The sequence below is a fragment of the Ipomoea nil genome, unplaced genomic scaffold, assembly GCF_001879475.1.
Source record: "Ipomoea nil cultivar Tokyo-kokei standard unplaced genomic scaffold, Asagao_1.1 scaffold3321, whole genome shotgun sequence".
Classification (NCBI taxonomy): Eukaryota; Viridiplantae; Streptophyta; class Magnoliopsida; order Solanales; family Convolvulaceae; genus Ipomoea; species Ipomoea nil.
In genome coordinates this window covers 3,188,533-3,203,703 of record NW_017619749.1, presented here as the reverse complement: position 1 = coordinate 3,203,703, position 15,171 = coordinate 3,188,533, and the positions used below count along the sequence as shown (strand labels likewise).

At 35.0% G+C, this 15,171-nt stretch overlaps 2 protein-coding genes across 8 annotated transcripts; both read right to left on the bottom strand.

The window, feature by feature from the left end:
- Positions 1-1,965: 1,965 nt before the first annotated feature.
- LOC109170321 (WD and tetratricopeptide repeats protein 1-like) lies at positions 1,966-10,209 on the bottom strand. 6 transcript variants are annotated; one of them, XM_019319382.1, is made up of 20 exons: positions 10,014-10,209; positions 9,142-9,210; positions 7,969-8,046; positions 7,745-7,879; positions 7,525-7,632; positions 7,320-7,448; positions 6,639-6,754; positions 6,433-6,550; positions 5,594-5,699; positions 5,200-5,342; positions 4,924-5,094; positions 4,720-4,830; positions 4,332-4,443; positions 3,554-3,897; positions 3,222-3,312; positions 3,051-3,146; positions 2,865-2,935; positions 2,644-2,768; positions 2,387-2,480; positions 1,966-2,235 (listed from the first exon to the last, which is right to left on the bottom strand). In XM_019319382.1, the coding sequence occupies exons 1-19, from the start codon at positions 10,083-10,085 to the stop codon at positions 2,399-2,401; spliced, it is 2,277 nt and encodes a 758-aa protein (XP_019174927.1). In that variant the 5' UTR covers positions 10,086-10,209; the 3' UTR covers positions 1,966-2,235; positions 2,387-2,398. The 6 variants fall into 6 exon arrangements, with proteins under 6 accessions (XP_019174927.1, XP_019174929.1, XP_019174928.1 ...); XM_019319384.1 differs by having other exon boundaries at positions 1,966-2,233; positions 2,386-2,459; XM_019319383.1 differs by having other exon boundaries at positions 1,966-2,459.
- Positions 10,210-11,095: 886 nt separating this feature from the next.
- On the bottom strand, positions 11,096-14,959 carry LOC109170324 (transcription factor bHLH145-like). 2 transcript variants are annotated; one of them, XM_019319390.1, is made up of 4 exons: positions 14,734-14,959; positions 13,429-14,056; positions 13,144-13,297; positions 11,096-13,042 (listed from the first exon to the last, which is right to left on the bottom strand). In XM_019319390.1, exon 4 carries the CDS (start codon positions 13,023-13,025, stop codon positions 11,973-11,975), a length of 1,053 nt encoding a protein of 350 aa, XP_019174935.1. In that variant the 5' UTR covers positions 13,026-13,042; positions 13,144-13,297; positions 13,429-14,056; positions 14,734-14,959; the 3' UTR covers positions 11,096-11,972. The 2 variants fall into 2 exon arrangements, with proteins under 2 accessions (XP_019174935.1, XP_019174934.1); XM_019319389.1 differs by having other exon boundaries at positions 14,730-14,924.
- Positions 14,960-15,171: the final 212 nt, after the last annotated feature.

Below are 15,171 nucleotides of genomic sequence, written 5' to 3'. Positions count from 1 at the left end.
ATCGAACCGAAATATTTTAATTAAAAAATGCATGGTTAACCAAAAAGTTTCAGTTCGATTAGTTAATTGAATTTACACAGCCTACTTGTAACTTGTAAGTTGATAATAAAAGATGAGGAATTCTATTTGCACCACCCTAATTGCTATATACACCACCTATTTAATAGGTGTGATAACTTTTTGGTGGTGTAAATAGAAAATTGCTATTTGCACCACCTTCATTAATTTTAGTCAAACATTATTTTTTAACAAATATTTATTATAAATGACACTTTTTCCCCTTAGGTATATGCTTTTAACATTTTTTCCCTCTTAGTTATTCATGTATCTACATTTGCCTCCTAGTTATATTAAAAGTGGCATGTTTTCTTCTTTTTATGTTTGATAGACATTTTTACCCGTAAAACTAAATATTTCATTTATTTTTTCTTCTCCAACAAATTATTGTTTATATGTACGAATGGTCACGGTTCAGTTCAAACAATTTTTTTTTTAAATTTTATTGTCAGTTCAAAATTTATTTATTTATTATAAATTTTATTTCTTATTTTTTTAAAAAAAAAAAATTAATAATTATTTTATTGTATTTTATTTTTTCGGTTCTGAATCGTAAGCAAAGCCAAAGGGAGTTTGTTTTAATTTGCAATCACACGTGTTATATATTACTCTTCCGAACTTCATTCCAGTTAAAAAGGGGGGAAATATTGATTTCTTAGGCTTTCGCTGTCATATTGAAGTTGACAATCCATTACGTTCCAATGGCATTTTGGAGTGTGATTTTATATCTAAGATTATATTTGATTTCTCTCTTTTTGAGGAATGCATACCTTCTTTAGAGGATATATATACTAGTAATCTACAATTACTTTGATTTAACAACAATTGGTTTTTATATAATTATTATATATAATATGATTAAGCCAACTATCATGTAATATGATGACATTTCAATTACCATTTCAAATAAATGGTCATAGGTTCGAACCTTGGGAGTAGAGCTTAGATTCTTAGGGTTAAAAATGTTTAAGAAAGTATAAGATAAATAAAACTAATTGTGAAGGCACAACATAACTTTATTTTCTTATACTTACAATTCAGAACCGAAAAAATGAAATAAAATAAAATAAAATAATTATTGAATTTATATTATTTTAAAAATAAGAAATAGAATTTATAATAAATAAATAAATAAATAAATTTTGAATTGGCAATAAAATAAAAAATTGTTTGAAGCGAACCATAATCATCCGTACACATAAAGAATAATTTGTTGGAGAAGAAAAAATAAATGAAATATTTAGTTTTAAGGGTAAAAATATTCACCTAACATAAAATGGAAAAAACCTGCCACTTTTAATATAATTGAGGGAGCAAATGTAGATAAACAAATAATTAAGAGGAAAGAAGTGTTATAATCATATAACTCAGAGGGAAAAAGTGTACAATTTTCCCTTAACCGAAAACTTTTAATTCGATTGCTATAGCGTCCGGTTTAGTTAGAACCAAACCGTGGTCATCCCTACATTTAGAGAAGAAAAATAAATAAAATGTTTACTTTAAGGGTAGAAATGTCAATTTAATACATGGGGGTGTTGGGGGGGAGGAGGAGTCGTCACTTTTAGAATAATTGAGGGGGCTAATATGCTAACATGAATAATTCAGGGGTAAAAAGTACTATAAGTATATAACTTAGGGGGAAAAAGTACAATTTTCTCTTAATTAAAGTTTGAATTAAAAAATTATTAATTACACCTCATAAATGAGGTTTGAGTGTTTGACCAAGGTGGTGCAAATAGCAAAATGAACCCCCATTTGGCTATTTACACCACCTATGTAATTATTGAAAGTTTTCACCTTTTTACAATTCCAAGATACTTTATACCTACTTTTGACTAAAGGGTGGTGCAAATAGCAACACCCTAAAAGATATATATAGACTTATTATTGGTAAGAGAGCCACGACGATTAGAGTTCTACATTTATTATTGGACCGAATAAATGTTGGAAGAGACAAGGCGGGCCTCTTGGGTTCTAAATGAGAACCGCCCTCTAATTCAGAAATATGACGAAAAATATATTTACATACGTACGTACAATGACCAAAACAATCATTCTTCCCAATCAGACTCAATTAATTACAACGAAGTAAAAGCACAATTAACTTGCGAACTCAACCTGCCAAACTTTCACTCTCATGCATAAGCACGCCCTACTTACCGGTTTCCACAACAATCTGTTAAAATTGTCAACATGCAAACATGTGATTACTTGGTAGACAATATAACAAGTTAGAATTCTGCAAGACATTCAAGAAAGTAAAGCACCATAAAATTCATACATATCGAGTAGTATTTACGATGGAGAAGTAGGAATGTTCCCATTCACCTGTGGATAAAGATTAACCCTGTGTGCATTCAAATGGCTGCATGCCACCTTCTGCAAACTCTCGCATCCTGAACCTATCCAGAAATTCAAAAGGCCTGCAAATTGTATGATTCCTTGTGCTGAAGACCTTATGCATTACAAGATTTTCACAAGTATACTGCATGCATGCATGCACACACATATACACCCACACCCACACTAAACATACATATATAGATAATACATACTCGTTGGCAGCAGAAAGGTGAGAAGCCTTACAGAATTGTTTCGCGAGTACGGCATAATTTGCGCTGATTGTTTTCCATAGTGTCTAGAATATTTGAAGTCTCTGGTCCTACTTGACCAGACACACTGGAAGATACCAAATCAATTGGAGTCCAAATCTGAAGTCATAAATAAATATAGCAGTCCTATTGATTAGAAGTACAAAATCAAAATATTTCACACAATTTAGAAAAGGCAAGTTCTTTCTTTCTCACCTTTATGGTGTTGTCAATCCCACTAGTAGCCACAACACAATCATATGGATGACACTGTATACAATTCACAACTGAAAGGTGAAATATGAGATGTTAGACAAGTGAGGAGATGGCAGGAGTTACTAATTGTATTGTTCTTCTAATATCTAATCTAACAAACAATGAAGAAAAAAAAAATGGCATTACCAGCTTCATCTCCATGAAGCATTTTTATAAGCCTGCCAGTTTTTTTTTCCCAGATGAACCATTTACCATCATCACTCCCACTAGCAATATAATCACCTGTATAACAAAATATTGATAACTAACTATCCAGCGAAGAGCACAATAACATATCAAATAAAAAGCCAGGCATACCTCTTTGGCCAAGAAAACTAGCTTGTTTTATATCAGTGCCTACATTACAGTGACCAATGTATCTCTGTTTCATATCTATCACTGCCTCAGGCTGCAACAAGAGCGGTATAAAATACAATTAAGATACTGCTAGTCTGCTAAAATAATAAAATGTCAAAACACAATTATAGAAGAATTCAATAATGGCAGTTATATTCTGTATGAAACAACTCAATTTGGAATATTATATATATATATATATATGTGTGTGTGTGTGTGTGTGTGTGTGTGTGTGTGTATTCATTACAGGCTAGTTGCTAAACAGTATACAAAGATAACATCAAAATCATGACCTGGTAGGACACTTTCGGATCTTGGCACAATGATGTTGGTGACCCACAAGAACCATTCCTTCTGTTCTCTATACTTGAATCACCTCTCCTATGAAACCTCAAATTCAAACCTCCTTGAATTAAATTAGGCTCAGTATCATGTGATTCATCCCCACTTACTGAGGTTTCAAAAGCCAACTCCAGATCCTCTTCATCAGAATCTTCTCTCTCGGACCTTGGACCATCTTGTGAAACATCACTATTTGCATCTGAACGATAGAGTATGTCACTCAATGACAACACCCGTCCAACCTCAGGTTCAGATTTAAATTCTCCATGTTCCTTGTTAGTTTTCTCCGCTTCAGCTGTTCATCCGGATAAATAGAATATTGTATTTTTAGGATATTTTATATCTCATGTTAGTAGCTATCTAGGTTTTAAATATATTTTATTTTATTTTATTAGAAATGTTTATATAGTTACCATTTGAGATAATTATCATTAGAGATAATTGTTATTTACTATAAGTATAAATAGGGCCTCCTGTAATTCAGTATTCATTGAAATCAATAGTTTAATAATATTTTATTTATTTAGTTATTTATGTATTAGATCAAACTAAATTGATTATAACTATAATTCCATTATTTTATTTGGAGAAATCTTTTCTTGAACTGGATTCTGGATTTTATTAGGCTATAATAATAGAGCTGAGCCTTTTCCATTTGTTTTGTGCTGCAATAGTTATAAATCTCACTCAATAGCACCTGGTTGCTATATCAATAGTACAGTCACTGACCTGCAGTGATATGCTTTTTTAAATTCTCGACCTTTTCTGCAGCTTCAGTACCAGAAGGAGCCAATGATTGAGCACAAATAGCAAACTCAAGAGCTTCTTTATGTTTTCCTAACTGCAACAAATATCATGAGCTAAAAAATGAAGGTCTCAAAAATTATAATTTTCCGTGTAAATATTTGTGTGAATATAGTGTCTAGGCTCCTGCATCATGCAGGTTTTGAGGATATATTAAACTTATCTATGTTTTCACAGAGGTTTCCAGGCTGGAATGCATGTTCTAAAGGTACCAAGATTAATCTTCTATATATTTATCTAATAAAGTCATAAGCAGATCCTTTAAAAAAAATTTGCCAGATATTCAAAAACTTGTTCCAGTAGGATAAATTACCTGTAACAAAGCTTCAGCTATCAAAAGTAGTGCCCCAAATGAAGTTGAATTAATCTTTCTAGCTTTATGACAATCTCTTATAGCCATATGTGCATCATTTTTCCACTTTCTCTGAGAAAAAAAATAAATGAAATAAAAGCAAATTCAAATAGTTTCAACAACAAATCCAATGGAAAGCATGAATAATAAATATTATACACAAACCTTGAGCAATAAGGCGGCTCGAATGCATAGACACTCATAAGTTAGCATAGGTCCTATTTCATCCCCATAACCATGCAAGACTTCATTACAGGCTTCAATACCATAATAATACTTTTTGTCTTCTTTCAGTGATTTTTCTGCAGTCTGAATCAACTTTCTGCACTTATCAAGCTGTAAAAGTAGGAGTGAAATGAAATCTGTTTGAGGCAAGAAAATACAAGAATTGAGACTTCCTAGTATAAAATAAGTTGTATCTTAGAGCCAAAATAGGATAACCTTGGCAGTGGCTTGACTTCTTAATGAAGATCCATTTAAAAAGATACCAGTTACTGATGACTGCAACTCCACCTCCTTGATAACAGCATTAAAGTTCATAAGTTTAGCAACATCACTAGAGGAATACCGCATAGAACTTCGCGCTGCAACAAAAGGAAAAGCTTCAAGTTTTTTTTTTTGTTTTTTGTTTTTTTTTTTTTTAATCTGTGACAGCAATGACTGTCATATAACTTTCATTTGAGATTTAAAAAAAAATATACATCAATGATAAACTTTTTTTAAATGTGAAAGCATCCTTATATGAGGTTTGGTTTTGGACATATATATCTCAATCAGATAGCTTAGATTGCAGGGATAAGGATACATTTAATGAAATCAAGCATAGCATACATACTAGGATTTAAATCCATCAAATACACATGCTCCCCACTGTAGCTAAGCAGAACCTCTTCACCATTGGGACTAAACGTAACATGAGTTAGATGCAAGCTAGAACGACCCTGAACGAAAAGAAAAAAAAAAAAAAAAAAAAAAAAAAAAAAAAAAAAAAAAAAACTCAGTATTATAGCTCCCACTTTCTAGAGTAGGTAATACATAATGGCAAGCCCAAAGGTAAATTTTCCGCTTAAATGGAAAATAATGTGAAAAATACAAGAATTCCACAAACCCTCATCTAATGCACCCTGTTACACATGTTCCCTGATGATATAATGCACTAAACTTAATCATCAATAGCAGAGATATTTGGGTAAGAAAAAGTTCTGAATAACCAGATCTAAATTGGAAGGTAATGAATATTTCCATGATGGAATCAAGTCCCATTCATACTGTTAAACACAGTCCACAATTTTACCTACAAGAAGAAATTAGCAAAATACTTAACAGAAATTAGGCTTACTAACCAATTTCAGGAATAACAGCAAAATTTAAAAAAATAGTACTCCGTATTAATAATACTAACAATAATAATAATAACAACTACTCAACTGCTACTTGAAGGAATCCCCATTAGAATATACATCAAGGAAAAGTACAGAGAACAGAGCAAAGGGAAGATTTTCTAGAATTTGGCATGCAGTGCCACAGTTCAGGAGCATGACAAGATTGACAATTACTGATAAACAAATCTAGCAAAGATCAATTCACAACTTCAAAATGAGGCAGGAAAAAGGTTGAGTATGTAGCAGTCAATGTATCTGACATGCCAAAAGCATTAAAAATTTTGGAACTTACACGGTCAGAGAGATGCATTGGACAGAAATAATTAACACATGAAGGAGGTGCCAACTTTTTCTGACTAGAGGACAATGGTGGCAGCATTCTTCTATCATACAAACGAGCAAAAACATCACTGCAAGGATTAAAATAAAAATTAGCACAAAGTTGGATCCAAAAATGAAGAATCTTCTGCTAGAAAAAGCAAGCTACAAAAAACATACCTCCCACCAACAAGAAGCAAATGGGGCCTAGTCAAGCTGATATCACAAGACTTTAAAGCAAAAAATTGCTTAGGCGGATCAGCCAATGACTTCTTACCTCCACAGCGCAAGTCAAGCTGATACACACATAAGAATTTAACATAATGATGTAGAAAAGTACAGCTGGAAAATAGGAAAAGCATTTCTCTAAAAGAAAATATAATCTTTTAAAATTTTCGAACTTAATTATTGCCCTCCCTCAGAAGTGGGCTCATAATTTCTATTGTCAAACACAATTTTTAGACTACAACCAAGTTCAATGTGCAGCAACAGAAAACAAACAACAGAACTTCAAGTAAACTATTCAACAGTAGTTGGGCAAATCTGTTTTAATATTCACATCTGCAAATTGGGTAGGGACACCAACACCTCTATGCTCCGACCTAACAAATATTGAGACTCCAGGGGCGTTATGAACTAAACATATAAAAAAACAAAAGCTCAATATGAGCCAAAAGAATAAAACCAATTCAATATAACCATTTAAGCTTCATGCTTTACTGAGCAGAAAGTAAGCCAAACACATTTTCCTGTTCGATAACAATTTCACATAGGACATAAATATGAAGATTAAGGATGCTTAAACACTAAAGTTAGAAAGAAAGCACAGTCCAGCAAATAGGAAAGTGGTTTAGCACATACAAGAATATTACGACATTCTTGATGAGAAGAACCAGGAGTAGGGCAGGAAGCACCCTCTCGAAAATCATGTTGCCTCAAAGTTCCATCTTCACTTGCACTCCATACAACATTTGGGTTTCCAATCTCAACCTGCAATAGAAAAAATAATAGCAGCATGAAATATGAGGAGAAACAAGCAAATAAGCATTAGTTAATGAGATCTTACAGCTAATTTTTTGACCCTCCGAGTGTGGCACTGAAACACTGCTGATGGACTGATAAAATTCTCATCAACACCTCTTCCCCTTAAATGAGACAAGTGAAAAAGCCGAACCTGCAAAAGAAAGAAAACAAGGGTCAGTGCAAGTTCCCAGTTCCAGTCACAGCATGTTGACAGTGCAATCAATAATGCATATGCATGTATGATCGACCCATCAAGAAATTACTTCAGCATCCCCAGCTCCAGAAACAACTAGCTCATCCGATGTTTCAGGGACAAATTTTGTGCAGAATATATTTGCTGAATGGCCAGTCTCAATACTGTGCAGTAGCTTGTGGTTTGAATAGTTCCATATATTCATCTGCAGCAAATCAAACAAATCTCTGAATGCAGGTCAACACAACTTTATAGTAACTCTGGAGAAATATATATTCGAACAAATGATCATACTCTCGTATCATCAGATCCAGATATCAAAAGTGACCCTCTTGAATTCCAAGCAATAGTGTTGACGCAACCCTGATGCCCCTGAAAGCAGTGTAAAACAAAATGCCTTTGCATACACCAATAAAATTATTTGTTTAAATACATAAAGAAGAAATTAAATAACAGCATTCCACAGGTAAAGAAAATAAAACGAGAGAAACTACTAGGCCTCAAAAAGAACCAGCTTTGGGTGAAAGGAGGATTTTAATGCATTCTTGTAGTAACGTCAACAGAATTATTCTCTAAAAGCCTTGTAGTTCTCAATTTCCATATTATCTAAAAATCTAATACATTCAACCTTAGCGGGAGATGTCTGGAAAAGCCTAGTCTGGTGAATATTATTCCAGTGGATGTACTTCAAATAGAACAACCTCAGTAGAGACTAGAAGGTCATATTACTCAGTCATTCTCTTGGAGTTACAAATCTACAATGAAGGTAGATGCATCTCCTTGTAAAGGTCACAAACATAGGTACAAATTTTACTTCAAAGCATATTTGGTTGTCTAAAGATTTTCCTCATCTAGCTCTAGACTGGACTATGTAAGGTTATGTTGAACTTAGATTACAAAATACATCAATAAACAAACGAGTTAAAAAAAAAAAAAAAAAAAAAAAAAAAAAAAAAAAAAAAAAAAACTTTTGGTCTCTAAGATAGTAGTGATTTGTAAACCCAACCCCTTAATTACATGTTGCAAATGCTATCCCTTAATTGTCTCCCCTGAAGTGGCTATTTTGATCCCCATGTTACTGCAATTATTAGTTGTATTTTAAATTTTGCATGTGTTTTGGTCCCTCTATGTCAAAAATGAAAGTAAGAGTGACATAGGGAATTAGAATATGTGCAAAGTTTAAGAAAACTAACAAATGCCATGACAAAGGGGATCAAAATAGCCACTTTAAGGGAATTAAGAATGGCATTTGCAACAGCATGTAACTAAGCCATTGGAGTTAGAAACCCATACTAGCTTAAGGACAAAAAGTGTTTTTTTTCCCAACAAACAAAAACATGAACTACAAAATTTGTATGTACACAGGTAATATGAAAATGACATGAACTACAACAAGAGCGCAAAAAATTGTATTCAATTCAACAGCTGCCCAGGTTGATGTCTAGGCGGTCTAGCTAGAGTACTTACCTCTAATTCCCTTTCTAAGGACAGCCTCCGTACCAAAGAGGAGTGCATTTGAAATCTATGATCAGTGTCCTGTATGGAAGATGGAGGTAAAGAGATTAAAAGTAACAAAAGAAATGAAAAACAGAAGCAATATATATTGAGGAACACTGCTTAACTAGTCAGAGTACAGAGGAAAAGAAAAACCAAGAAACAGTTTAGAAACTGTTAGAATTTATTCCTTGTGCACAAGATATTCCTTCTGTATAATAACAATTCTGTATAGATACTGGAAAGAACAGCACAGATACTCTTCACACAGCAGAAAATGGCAGCAACTGCAGTGATGCGACCGACTTTGGATTTGAGGCATAGAAACTTCTATACATTGAGAAACTTGTTTATCCATAGAAATCATTGTTCTCCTGGAAACTTCCTCTTTAGATTAAATCAATTACGAGGTGATTAGTTAGCATGCAACAGAAATCGAGTTCCAATTTTCACTCAATGTATCCTTCGAAAACTTATGACTCGATGCACAATGCACTAAAAGTACTTCCAAACAGCTTCCATACTTCAAGCCTTCAACTAGGCTTCATCAAACATACGGCAGCCAAACAACTAAAGCATATTCTGCGCTATAGTTCCAGCAAAAAAAAAACTATTTGTATTTTGACTTTCGCAAGTTTAGTAACAGGTTAATTCATAAAGTCGCTACAGTATAGTAAAACAACAAATAGGAAATCATAAATAGAAATGTCCGATACAACATTTGTGAGAAACACGAAGAATTTCCAAACGAAATCGATCATAATTAGATAATTTGAATTTAACAGAATTATTTATTTAAAAAAAAAAAAAAAAGGAGAGAGAGAGAGAGAGAGACTGGAGCATACATGGCGGATGTCGAGAGTACGGATATTGATCATGTCGGTAATGTTGCCATCGTGAAAGCACAGTGACTCCATTTCGCGAGGAAATTCCAGAAAACGTTCGACCTTTTACAGCACGAGAGGGAGATGGAGTAGAGAAATCATAGCTCGATCAAGGGGAAATCATGATGATGATGACGAAGCTGATGATAAATGGCAGTATCTGCGTGCGATCATCAGACAACTGTTGCACTTAGAGGGTGCTGGGCCAATCCGAAGCAAAGCATCTGCTTTAGGATTTCAAATTGGGCTTCTTTTGTTGATTACCGATCGTAGTATTCCATATGCCCGCTATGGCCCAAAACAATATATTCTCCGTAGTCCGTATAGGCGTTTGCATGTGGCAAATTACACTAGGAACTACGATTTATATTATAAGGTGAATCACTAATAAATATTCATTTTTATTATATATAACAATTAGTTTTTCATAGAATATTAGAATGCTTATTTTTAATATATTAAAAGTTAATTTTAGGTAATACATTAAAAGTAAAATTAAAAAAATAAACATATAATACATAAAAAAAAGATACTTTCAGTATATTAAAAATGAACATTGATATCAGTGTTCCATCATTCAATGTGGATCATGGTCACCGGTATAATGATTGTATACATGTAAAGTTGGAACGAGTTTACCTCCACGAAAAAAAAATACAAAATCTTTCTGCCACGAAAGAAGTGTCTGAGTTAGTAGAATATAACTATTGTATTAAAATATCATGAGTTTGATTATTGTCAACCTTCTTGGTTTGGTTGATTACAAAGAGGATGTATAGGGATAATTGCAACTAGTTTGGCTACATAGCTAACCCTGTTAATATTTCACGGGATCAAAGTACTTATGAGATCCCTATATTATAATATTTTATTCAATTTAGTCCTTATAAATTAATTTAGTCCGAAACTGAGCTATAAAAAAAATGATGGTGGGGGCAATGCAGGCAGGGGTGGGATATGAATTTTTTCTTCCTGCAAATAATGCAGACAGGTGGTCCCTTGCCAGAGTCATCAAAACTGCAGAGCATTGGAGATGGCGGAGGAATCAAATACCATTACACATCACTTTCTCACTAATAAAATGCGTGCATGCGACGTAAGAACAAGAGGCATCAAGACAATACATAATACCAACCAACTTAAATTACATCCAACCATCATCATCATTCACACCTCAATATTCTACAAACCACGCACAACACTCCTATATAAATATATGCGCCCCCATTACCAAGTCAAAGTACTCATATTTTACACAAACAACTAAACAAAGGATCATGTGATGGGGAACCATCACCTAACCAACACCCTAAGATGCCAAGAACCTCACACTAAACACATGGATAAATGGTGGAAATTGCAAATTCCAATACCCGTCATTGCAGCATAACTCAACTGGTTAATTAATCCAAAACCAGTTCTCAATCAAGAAGTGATGCCATCTGCAATCTGCCACAAGGGATAAGATAGAAATTCCACACAAGATATGAAGTGACAGTAACTCAAAAAAAAGGGGCAAGAAAGTGAGGGTAGGGACCAAAACGACCCACAGAACATGAATCCATCCTTTTCCATGGTCCTACAGATAAGCAATTCATGTTCTCATTCACACGACATATAGCTAGGCGGCGGGTGCATTCTCATAGGGAGCGTTGGTGTCGAGTTGTCAACACAAAGACACAAAGTGCTCCCTTATCTTTAAAACATGACACCTAAGACTTTAAAAATCCAATGGCAGCTGTGAAACGATGCAGTAGCCACGCTTTGTCATACTGGTCCCGAATTATACTGTACTTAATCCCCTTATTCATTAGCGTTTGGCAAGCCATAAGACGATACTACTCCAAAACTACAGCACAATAAAGATATAAGAAAAGCCCAATCCAGTACACCTACTAGTACGATTAATCTTGAAGGTTATCAAAGCCCCAATGACTGGGCTTCGGCTTTCAGGGATCTCAAGCATTGAATGGTTTCATCTATGACGAGCATTGCATCTTTCCCCTTCACGCCAGGAATGATCATTTGCAGAATGCTTATGGTCTTGCGTATTTTCTCTTCCCTTGATCTCTTAATCCCGGATAGTCCCGAAACTTCATTACTGTCATTACCACCACAACTAGATCCTGCATCATCTTCTACCTCGGAGCACGGATGTGGTGGTTTAGCAGTCGTTGCAGTGTGCGTGAATGACAGAACATTATGGCCACCGTCTAACAGTTTATGCCTTTTGGTTGGCCCAGCGGAGCTTTCAACTTCTTCACCCCTTTCCTCATGAACAGTCATGGTACTGGGGGAACGATCGGTGCTGGTTACTTCATCCTCCTCCAAATAGTCGTAATCATTGTCACAGTAGATCAAAGCATTCAGCTCATCGGTATCTTCATGCCATTCGCTTTCCAAATCTCGGTGGCTTTCTTCAACGTAATCATCATCAATAATCAAATTACCCAAGGGAGATGCTTCTTCATTTCTGTTAATCCCGGGATGCTCCCTGATCAAATTATAAGCTCCATGAGGTTTTGGGGACCATGATTCTGGGCACTGCGCAGGAGTACAGTTGGCAGAACTGTAAATTAAGGTTGTCTGATCATCAGATTTGTCAAAAACAAGAAACTTCTTGAGGGAACATCCAGTGCCACCTGTGTTGCAATTTTCAACTGACCCAGACGGAAGCTTCTCTATGGGTACAGGGTTTGGTGAAGTACTGACATCCCGAGGGAAGCAAGGCGAACAGTTGAACCAGTTACGAGGCTCATCGGGTTCGGGTTGGCCTGCCTTGGATTGAGGCCGGGCAGAGAATGTGAGCAAGGGAAAATCCCCATTTGTCGAAACTTCATTAAACTGAGAATTCATATAAACAGAAAAGCAATCCCCCTTCCCGATATTGCTTTGTGCACCTGAAGAATTCAACGGGGCTGATTGCAAACCAAAACACTGGTGATTGAACCAAGATCCAAAGTCCTTTTCCATGCAACCACAGCAATCACCTAGAATATAATCAACCAAACTTCTAAAGTCAGAATTGCACAGATATATATCTATCATATGAAACATAACAAAGAACTCGATCAAACAGTCCAAAACATACCAGCTCTATAGTAACCGTGATATTACAAACTGCTGACTAATGTAGATTTTCGAAATACTGAGAGAAAACTATAAAACTCCAGGCTTAACTTGAACACGGCAGCAAGAAAGTTGTTCTACGTGACAGGTTTCAGCAAATGACGGAAATATTCAGCCTGAAAAAACACCCCACACAAAGCCGGTAAGATTTCTCGGAGCCACATTAGACAAATAGAACATTCTGTGAAGTCAACATTGCAAATTTAGAATCATAATCAACGAGAATCGTATTCAATTCCATACTGACCTGGCAATCCTGGAGAGGTTGAAAACACGCAATGACTCTAACTATTATGGTGGCACTCCCCGCGACTCCATTTTCATGTTTCAATGCCCGGAATCTAGTCTGACTAGCTGCTTGGCACACCATAACTACTTTTTCCCTACCCTTCTTCTCCTCAAAATAACACTGCAGATTCCCAGCAGAAAATACTAAAAACGCCCAAATAACTTCTCACCTCTAACAACTGAAAAGCCTTGAGAACAAAACAGTAACTTGAAACAAACAAAGACACTTGAGATTAAAAAGTAACTAAGTAAGAAGACAGTGGTTAAGACTAAAAGCTGAAGAAACAACTACAAGGAAACCGAGAATGGAAGCGAAACTCAGAGGATCACGCGGACATAGAAGGGAATGACAATGAATCGATTAGACCCCATGGAAGCTTGACTACTTTTTAGGTATGAAAATTGAGAGAGATCAAGAGGTTTCTGAATACTAGAGATCAATTCTACAGAATAACATGGCAATAAAGGTTCAAGGAGACGACTTTCCGAAACACATCAACTGAAAGACTATACCACCGCATGCTGTTCTTCACTATGCTCAACCACCACTTTTCTTGATCTTTAAGCTCTTAACCTATTCTATGCCCCTGTCAGAAGTTTTCACATACAAATCAGTTTCATAGCTAATTACAATCAGTTCAAACATTACAATAAAAAAAAATTTAAAAAAAAAAAAAAAAAACACTTTCAGAACAAAGCTTTAAAATCTATGTTCCTATCAGGAAAAATGAAGAGATGATGGATTTTATAAAAAAAAAAAATTAAAAATAGATCCTTTGAGCTTACAGGTGTAAAAACAACCAGCTAGCAATGGAAAATGGCATTTTTTTATAGTAAAAAAAAAACTGAAAATTAATTTTCAGGAAGACCGAGCTGAATTGCAGGATTATCATCAAAGCTGTCTGAAATTAATGGAAGAGAATCACCTTTTCTATTGCTAAATTCACATTAATTGCTTGTTAATTTTCATTGCTCATTCTGGAAGCAAAAAAACAAGTTTATTTATACAATTGCTTGCTTAATCTCCATTTAAACCAGATTTACACAGTACAACTACTTTCCAAAAAAAAAAAAAAAAAGTGCAAGAAAATACAGAAGAAACAAAAAATCTCCACCAACAAGTAAACAAAAACATTCAGAATCCAAACTCAACACTCACACACATCAAAAGGCAAGAAAATTCATACAAAACAAAATAGAACATAGAATGGCCACAAGGTAACATTTTTCCAGCCAAGAAACTCGTGAGAGAACATGAACTTACAGTGTATGGAATACCAGAGCTCAAAATCCAGGCTTCTATATATATCAACGGAATCAACCCCAGAAAACACGGAGCTTGAAGGAGGGTAGAGAGAGAGTGAGGGAGATAGAGAAAGAGAGGTTTTGTTGCAGTCAAAGAAAGAGGAGTGCACGTACAGAAGGCTATATACGCCTATATAGACAAAAAAGAAAATGATCCATTTTTTATCTTCTCTTTTTTTTTTGGGGGGGGGGGGGGGGGGGGGGGGGGTTTGAGGCGTGGTTTATTTGGTACGTGCGAAATGCACGCTTGTGTATTGAGTGTAGAAATCATGTATACTATGAGTAGTAGTAGTAGAAGTTTTTGGAGTGTTGTTGAGCCGACGGTGGCCGTGGACGGTGGACCCGTGGCTGCTTGCATCATCACTTCTCCATTTTGGATTATTGACCCGTGTGCTTG

What these genes read in the sequence shown, in the direction of transcription:
- LOC109170324 (XM_019319390.1), bottom strand. Translation starts at nt 13,025, where the DNA reads ATGGAAAAGGACTTTGGATCTTGGTTCAATCACCAGTGTTTTGGTTTG.
- LOC109170321 (XM_019319382.1), bottom strand. Translation starts at nt 10,085, where the DNA reads ATGGAGTCACTGTGCTTTCACGATGGCAACATTACCGACATGATCAAT. An exon ending in CTGGATCTGATGATACGAGA is followed by an intron (nt 7,880 to 7,968) that starts GTATGATCATTT and finishes GATTTGCTGCAG; the next exon opens with ATGAATATATGGAACTATTC. An exon ending in GGATTGACAACACCATAAAG is followed by an intron (nt 2,769 to 2,864) that starts GTGAGAAAGAAA and finishes TTATGACTTCAG; the next exon opens with ATTTGGACTCCAATTGATTT.